The sequence below is a fragment of the Coregonus lavaretus genome (assembly GCF_964263955.1).
Source record: "Coregonus lavaretus genome assembly, contig: HAP1_SCAFFOLD_2210, whole genome shotgun sequence".
In the NCBI taxonomy this organism is placed as follows: domain Eukaryota; kingdom Metazoa; phylum Chordata; class Actinopteri; order Salmoniformes; family Salmonidae; genus Coregonus; species Coregonus lavaretus.
The window spans coordinates 45,874-54,175 of record NW_028160994.1 but is presented as its reverse complement, the minus strand read 5'-3'; the positions used below and the strand labels follow the sequence as shown (position 1 = coordinate 54,175).

The 8,302-nt window shown below is 40.8% G+C and overlaps 1 protein-coding gene across 1 annotated transcript; it reads right to left on the bottom strand.

Annotated features, from left to right (window-relative positions):
• Window positions 1-754: 754 nt before the first annotated feature.
• Window positions 755-5,069, bottom strand: LOC311121230 (beta-galactoside-binding lectin-like). Its single transcript, XM_084195742.1, has 4 exons — window positions 4,997-5,069; window positions 1,938-2,017; window positions 1,497-1,668; window positions 755-1,284 (listed from the first exon to the last, which is right to left on the bottom strand). Exons 1-4 carry the CDS (start codon window positions 5,000-5,002, stop codon window positions 1,138-1,140), a joined length of 405 nt encoding a protein of 134 aa, XP_084051868.1. The 5' UTR covers window positions 5,003-5,069; the 3' UTR covers window positions 755-1,137.
• Window positions 5,070-8,302: the final 3,233 nt, after the last annotated feature.

The following is an 8,302-nucleotide window of genomic DNA, read 5'->3' as shown; positions in this document are numbered from 1 at the left end:
GAGAACGGAAGGAGGAATGTCTTGATACAAAAGCCTATATTTACTTGTCATTTCAGTAGAAATATTTGAAAACTGCAGGACAAACAAACAGTTTGATATGGGTAGAGTTTTCACTCTGTAAGCTTTGCGATTTTCAAACTTTGACACGAACCATGATTGGTTCATGAGCCAATTCACTCACCACTGCTCAACCAATCAAATACAAGGGAACTAATTCGATGAATGTATATTCTAATGAATAGTGTAATTTGCAGTGGATTTCTTTCACATATCTCACTGTATTTATACACATGCATTAAATGTGTGACATTTCTCAACTCCTCTTAAGCTAGCCATATGCTCATCGTCATAGGCTAAAGAGGGCGATAATAATCTACCATGTGGTTTAATGAACTAGAATAGAAAGGTAATGCTGCATTACTAACACATGGTTATTCTATAAGTGTCATAATCAAATACAGCTGGGTGTTTAACCAGTAAACGTGTAGTGAGGACCAGGATGGGTTTGACAATTAGTCACAAATGACTATATCACTGCACAGGAGTTGCATCGCTGATTTAATGTATTAATAATTAGGCTACATTAATTAATCTTCTAATGCAGGTAATAAAGTCACTGAAGAATGCTAGCCTATCCAAAGCGCTATTATGCAGAAACTATCATCTCTAACATTGATAGCTACACAGACATTTACAAAAAGAAAACCTGCAGATTAAAATCACACATTTACACAAAGGAAGATACAATCTGAAATGGTTCATAAAAATATAATTTTAATGAACAAATATTTTGCACTTTTCTTAAACCACTTCTGGAATGATTGTTGCACATTAATGAAATACACATGTATCTTCAATAAAACAATTTACATTAATTTTCTAACTCCTAGGGAACTTTCACCTTTCAACACTTCCAAGCTTGTAATGTGCTGCTACTGTAAAAATTTATATTTTACTTGTAGATTTCACTGTTAGTGGCTTCATCCATTGGCTAGGAATGGGAGCATTAAAACCAACTTAAAACTATGGTGAGTGAGTAAAACACAGAGCATAAGGCTTGTGTGGGTGTGTGGACTTCTGGAAAGCCAATGAGCAGCCAGACAAGAAAGCAAAATATTCTTCTCCACTCTGATTGGTCTACTTGATCTCGACGCCCTGGATCCTGACGTCGCCCTCGAAGTGCATGTATTTATACTTCTCGTCTCCTTGGCGATTGGGGAAGTGGATCTCAGAGCCATCTGGAAGAGCAACTAGGAACTGCTCCTTGGTAAAAGTGATATTTATCTGAGAGAGAGAAGTAATTACACATTGTTATCTACAGAAGTGCTTAGGTATTTGGGATGCAGTGATTGCAAGTTATTGCCACCAGAGGTCCCTAGTAGAACTCCCTTACACACATGGAAAGAGAGGAGGACATTCGCATCAGCATGGTTTAAATTGAAAACACACACACTCACATCCACCTGTGAGCACACAAACACAGTGTAATTTCTCACCTTAAACTCCTCTCCCTGGTTGAAGGGGAATCCTCCCTCTCTGTGCTCCTCACACCACTTGCCTCCATGGTAGGAGTTACACACCACGGCCCGGGTGTCTCCGTGGGCGTCGAAGCGAGGGTTCATGTGCAGGGCGAGGTCATCCTCGCTGTTGCCCACGTTGATGACAAAACTACAGGAAGGGAAAAGGAGAGCACACAGACACAGAGAAGAGATAAGGAACATTCTTTAACCTACAGGGCAAGAGGGTCTGGATTGATAATTACACAGAAACGGCTTATAGCTATAATCTACTTTTTCATTGTAGTTTGATAATGTATGTTGTGAATATGAATGGATCATTCTCATGATACAGTGACTAGTTTCTCTATGAGGTCTCTAGGCTGCTGACTGAGAAGTGGAGTGACAATGAACTGTGTTTGAAGGGGGTTAGCTACTCACTGTGCTGCATCAGAGTTAGGGATCCCTGTGATGGTCAGGGTCTGGCCCACCTTGAAGGACATGTTCTTTACCACAACACCCTGTAGAGGGGGAGAGAGAGGGAGAGAGAGGGAGAAGGGAGAGACAGAGAGAGAGAGAAATCCATCAATTGAAAAACATTACATGTGCAATTAGCTGATAGTTAATACGGAGTTGACCATAAGTTATGGCCCATAACTTCTGAAACAAAGATGGTTCTATCAAACCATTGTTACAGTAAGTACCCACTTGGCACAGACATCAATTCAACATCTATTCCACATTGGTTCAACGTAATTTCGTTAAAATGACGTGGAAACAACGTTGATTCAACCAGTGTGTGCTCAGTGGGTATAGTGTAGACGTGGAGTCTTTACGTGGCTCATGGCTACACCTTGCTAAACCCTTTCCTGTACTTTTATTCTAGCCCCATCAGTCTACCAAATACAACATCTGTCTCCAATTAAAGGTTTTCCATCTATGGAATGGCCCAGAGATTGCTATAACTCCCAGTCCTGTACAGCGTTCCCATTTTCCCTGCAGTGATTTGGAATTTGGAAGGGGAGGCTAAATCTGTCCATGAATGATGGGGCAAGGAAGTCTGGGTTACAGTCAGTAAGGGTGAAGTGAAGTCACATTTTCCGCAGGGCCCATATTATGGTGGGCAGCCAACATGGGACCAACAGAGGTTGGGCACGGCACAGAATCAACGTACTGAGTGATCTTTACATGTGGCAGGATAAATAGTGTTTAGATGATTGCACATACAGAGTTCTCTTAATGAGCTGAATGTAGACCTCCTATTGTTGCCCTTCTGTCCATATGCCATGTATTGGCCTTGGTGTGTAGTAAATGTTACCTAGGCAACTCCCGCCAACTTCGGTCATTTCTGCCACTTGGCAACTCCCTGTTCCATCTCTGACAGAAGACATAGTTAGCCAGTTCAGATAAAGACCAGGTCGATAATATATAATCCTGGGCAACAGCAACTAATCAGACAGGAACCTCACCAAAGGGAAACAACATCAACACTTGTACTTCAGTTTTGTTTCTGTCAGCAACAGTGGGCAGTGGACAAGAAGAACTGTCACACCTTACCCCTGAACATGTGTTTTAGCGTTCTTACTTGAATGCACTTCTTGTAAGTCACTGGGGGATAGGAGTGTGTCCTTAATGCTAACAGTGTAACTTTAAATGTACAGTATGTGCCTAATCATTGCTTACAAGACATATACAGTAGGACACAGTAGTTGGCCTTTAACAGTGCAGAGCCAGACACAAACCCATTGACACCCAATCCAGAAATAGAACAACAGGATAATATAACATTAGAGCTCTGTTAGTGTTGGCACAGACTAGAAGGCTACATTTTGGCAAGAGAGAGAGAGAGAATGTAGAGGAGAGAGAAATAAAGAGAGAGGAGTAGAAAGGGAGGGGTAGAGGGTGGAAGAGAGGACCGACAGATAGAAAGAAGAGTAAAAAAAAAGGAGAACTAGGGAAAGCGGTATAATGTTCAAAGAGAGAGAGAGAGAGAGTGGGAGAGAGGGGAGGAAAGAGAGAGGGGGCGATAGTGACGTGTTGCATTCTTTCCGCGCTAGTCCTCCCTCCTTAATGTAAACTGTGTGTAGTTAGTGTAAACTGTGTGTAATATCTATGGCGCTAGCTGGACTTGGCTGCATGCAGCCCAGCGGTACTCCAGACTGCAGTTCCCATCCCAGTGTGACATACCTCCTCACTCTGTCTGAAAGACACGGGACAGCTGAGGCTGCAGCCAACGCAGAAATAGGATGGATAGAATGGATATACATAGTTTGGAAATCCACATGATAACTCCTGGCCCTATACGTTACATACTATAAAGCTTACCTTAACCAGGTATGACTGACATGACAGACAATCTAGCCCTGGTTACCTGATGTTTACTTTAGGTATATCCTATAGCTCAGACTGGGGAAGATCATACTGGCTCACTGGAGATAACATCACTCTGCTACTCTATCTAGTCTGACCTCTGCTTACGGTAACTTTAATCCATTTAGGTCTTAATTGAATTTACCCTGTTGCACTCCCAATGCATCTATGATTACCATGGTAACCACAAAACAGCCACGGTGAAACAAAGCCTTTATTATTATACACAGCCAGAGACCTCAGAGTGTGTTAACATACACACAGCCAAAGACCTCAAGAGTGTGCTGTTCTGTAGTGAGGACTTCATGATCATAGTCTGATCAGAGGCTCCCACCCTGCCAACTGTACTGTACCCACACAACTAAATACATGTGGGTTTAAATTACACACCCTAAAAATAGTGGTCTGGACCAAAGTCAATCTTATCAACACTCCTGGGGGTGCAGACATTGATAGCCTATACTTATGCTTATGGATTCCCTGATTTGCTATGGGTGTACCAAGCACCCCCATAGTTCAACCCATTCAAACCCTACTAGTACATACGGATTAGATCATCATATCTAAAGATCACATGGAAGGTATGAAGAGCACAAGGAACTATTTAGAAGACACAGGGATCTCATTATCCCCAAAACAAACATATCACTGCTGTCTTCTACATGCCTGCCCCACCCTGCCCTATGTCCACAACCTCTGTCATCAGTAGCAATTGCTATAAGTTTAAATCATTCATTGAGAGAATAAAATGAACTTTTGCATATGATAGAACTACATATCCTATTGCAATGAAACACCCTTTGCATCTGTATTCACTACAGAACAATAAATAGTGCCATGTCAAAAAACCTAGCCTAAACAAGATAGTCAAGCCATCTAGCATGCCAAAAGTCTGATTAGTCTTCTTAGACGCATTGACAACAAGGTTGACTATAAAAGGGCATCGTTAGAGAGGACATTATATTGGGCTACAGCACATAGGCTATTAAAATCTGAGCATTATTTTCCCAACAGCTGTTTAACAGCGCTAACATGAACCGTTATAAACTTGCACTGCATGCAGGCTACTTTTCAGATAACAATCAAATGAACTAACATAAGCCAGTAAAATAAAGAAAAGTTGTACTTACACTCATCTTGACTGCACAAACCGCAAAAGTTCACAGAGGAAGAATGCTTAGCTGGCTTCAGACTGCAGTAGAACCAAGCAGGCGGCTTATATGGTCAAGTGTACTAGCCAAATGTGAGTGACGTTATGATAAACCAATAGGAGTATAGGCGCTCAAAAAATGGACCAATCACAGATACATTTTAAAAAGCGTTAAAATATTTAGCACCCAAGAGAGGACGAAATAAAACGTCCGTAGTTGAAGGTGATTGAGAGTGAGAAGATAATTAATGAACGTTTATTTATGATATTAGATCTACTTATAATAACAATATATTTGGGTGAGTCAGAGGAAAGGATGTAGATGACCACAAGACCAGAGACACAAATAGAGATCACGTTCTTGTTGCCTGGGAGACAACAAAATATTTGGTGCCAGACAAACTTTTGTAGCTTTTGACTATGGGAAATTAAATTGTAGCTTTTGGTTGAAACTTGGTTTTAAAATCATTGATCAAGTTTTATGTAGGCCTATATGGAAGAAAAAAGAGTAGTCACAAACTGACATCAAGATAGTCTTACAGGAGAAAATTTAGGCAGCAGGCCCCCATCAAACAAGAAACTGACTCTTATGACTGCCTCTGCCTCTCTCTCCCAGGAGCAATAAAGCAGAAATGCTTATTAGTAGTCAGAAGGTGGAATGATATTTCACCAACACAGAGTACATTTCCTGAACTAGCTTGTTGGTGGTAAAGTGGTCTATTTGTGACTTTGGCCAGTGGTGGTGGGGCATCTGTGAGGTGTGTGAGAATGCTCTGGCGTGTGTGTAGGACGCAGGGAGAGAGAGGTGGGACCATTGGTTTGTTATGTGTATATGGGTGGGACTGAGCGCTAGACTGATTAATTAGGCTGTATCTCAGCAATGGGCTCTGTTTACACATCACTCATGTAAATAATCAACAAGACTCTCTCTCTCTCTCGCATACACACTGACCTCATGCACGCGGGCACACACAAATAATCAACCCAGAAAACACATGTAATCAAGTAATTCTCATAGACCCTACTCAGCACACAATAATCACATATCATTTTGACAATGTCACCGAGAGTCCACAGTTATCAGAAAATATGGGCTGCAATTGAACTGCCCTAATTTGGCCCTGGACAAGATGACCGGGAAGATTTTAATTTACTGGACATTTGAGAAATTTCCGTGACATCCAAATGCATTCAGATCCAACTTGGCGCAGCCAGCCCCATCAATAAATGAGGCTTATTGGCCAAATTATCCACATGTATGTGTCCTTAAAAACAGCCCATAACAAATTACAAAAACATGATTTCTTGTGTTTCGATGTGTAGGATATGCAAAACTTTATAGCTCATTTTTTGTTTTAGTTTTTACTTTGCTAAAACAGTAATTGTCCACCTCATGTTTCAGCTGTCAGAGATTTGAGCACTAAATGCATCGGGGCATTGCATGCATAGGCCTATTGGTATGATATTCATTAAAAAAAAATAACAAAATATATAAAGGAAGAGAAGCTTAGGCCTAGCCCCCGATAGATAGAGAGATATGCCAGTGGCATGCTGCAACACCAACATGCATTTCTTTATGTCACATGGGTACTGTGTCTGCTATACAGATATAGGCGTACAGAATGAGGCTAATTCGTAAATTTTCGATCAGAATATTTTGTATAAAGATAAGCATTATATTGTTAGATTATAGGAGTAACTCTGGTAGGCCTAAAACGTTCTTCCTGACCTCAAGTTCAAAGGTCAGAGTCAGTTGGAGCCCAGGTGCTCTCTGCCTTCATATCATAGGCCTGCAGTAGCTAAAGCTTAATAAGAGCCCCACCTGTTTTGAGCCCCACATTTTTAGCTAAAAAAGAATAAAAAATATACTGTATATACACGACCGGTCAAACGTTTTAGAACACCTACTCATTCAAGGGTTTTTCTTTATTTTTTACTATTTTCTACATTGCAGAATAATAGTGAAGACATAAAAACTATAAAATAACACATATAGAATCATGTAGTAACCATAAAAGTGTTAAACAAATCAAAATATATTTCAAATATCCACCCTTTGCCTTGATGACAGCTTTGCACACTCTTGGCATTCTCAACCAGCTTCACCTGGAATGCTTTTCCAACAGTCTTGAAGGAGTTCCCACATATGCTGAGCACTTGTTTGCTGTTTTTCCTTCACTCTGCGGTCCAACTCATCCCAAACCATCTCAATTTGTTTGAGGTCGGGTGATTGTGGAGGCCAGGTCATCTGATACAACTCCATCACTCTCCTTCTTGGAGGTATGTTGGGTCATTGTCCTGTTGAAAAACAAATGATAGTCCCACTAAGCCCAAACCAGATGGGATATCGCTGCAGAATGCTGTGGTAGCCATGCTGGTTAAGTGTGCCTTGAATTCTAAATACATTTGTTTAACACTTTTTGGGTTACTGTCACGTTGTATATTGATAGAAGACAGGCACAGGAATACGTAATATGGTTTTTATTTCTCTACCCAACATAAGGTAAGTAATACAAAAATTACGGGACGAAGCCCAAAACATGTATATATACACACACAGCTGTGGAAAAAAATTAAGAGACCACTGCAAATTTCTTAAAATCAGCATGTCACACTCTGGCTCTGGGACTTTTATGTTTAGTCAGGGTGTGTAGATTTCCGTGTGTTTTGTACTGTGTGTAGTGTCTAGGTGTTCGCGTTCTATGTTTGGTCAGTGACTCCCAATCGGAGGTAACGAGTGTCAGCTGTCGGCTCGTTATCTCTGATTGGGAGCCATATTTAAAATGTCTGTGTTCACCTTGTGGTTGTGGGTTTTTGTTCATTGTTCAGTAGTTATCACTGAGGACTTCACGATCGTGGTTTGTTCTGTATTCTCGTGTGATTATTAAAGTCAAGATGTTCACTCCCAACGCTGCGCTTTGGTCATACTTCTTGGGCGAACGTGACACAGCATCTCTACATGTATGACAGCCATTCCATTCCAGTGTCTGTTGAATTCCAACACAGGCACACCTCATTCTACTGAATTAGGTACTGATTAGGTGATCACATAAACCAAATCTTATTTAACGAGGAAAAGTATAAAAACAACTGCTGTGGTCATCACTATCCTCTTGCAATAGGACTAGCTGGATGGCAAAAACAGTGCTAATAGTACCTCAAAAGTAATATTAATCAAAAAATAACTATTGACCATGCCAAAAGAATGCCATGCCAAAAGTTGAAAAGGAAAGTTGAGTGAGGAAAAGAAGGGTTCAATTCTGGCTTTACTGGCAGAGGGATACAG

What these genes read in the sequence shown, in the direction of transcription:
- LOC311121230 (XM_084195742.1), bottom strand. An exon ending in CCTAACTCTGATGCAGCACA is followed by an intron (nt 1,669 to 1,937) that starts GTGAGTAGCTAA and finishes CCCTTCCTGTAG; the next exon opens with TTTTGTCATCAACGTGGGCA. An exon ending in ACCAGGGAGAGGAGTTTAAG is followed by an intron (nt 1,285 to 1,496) that starts GTGAGAAATTAC and finishes TCTCTCTCTCAG; the next exon opens with ATAAATATCACTTTTACCAA.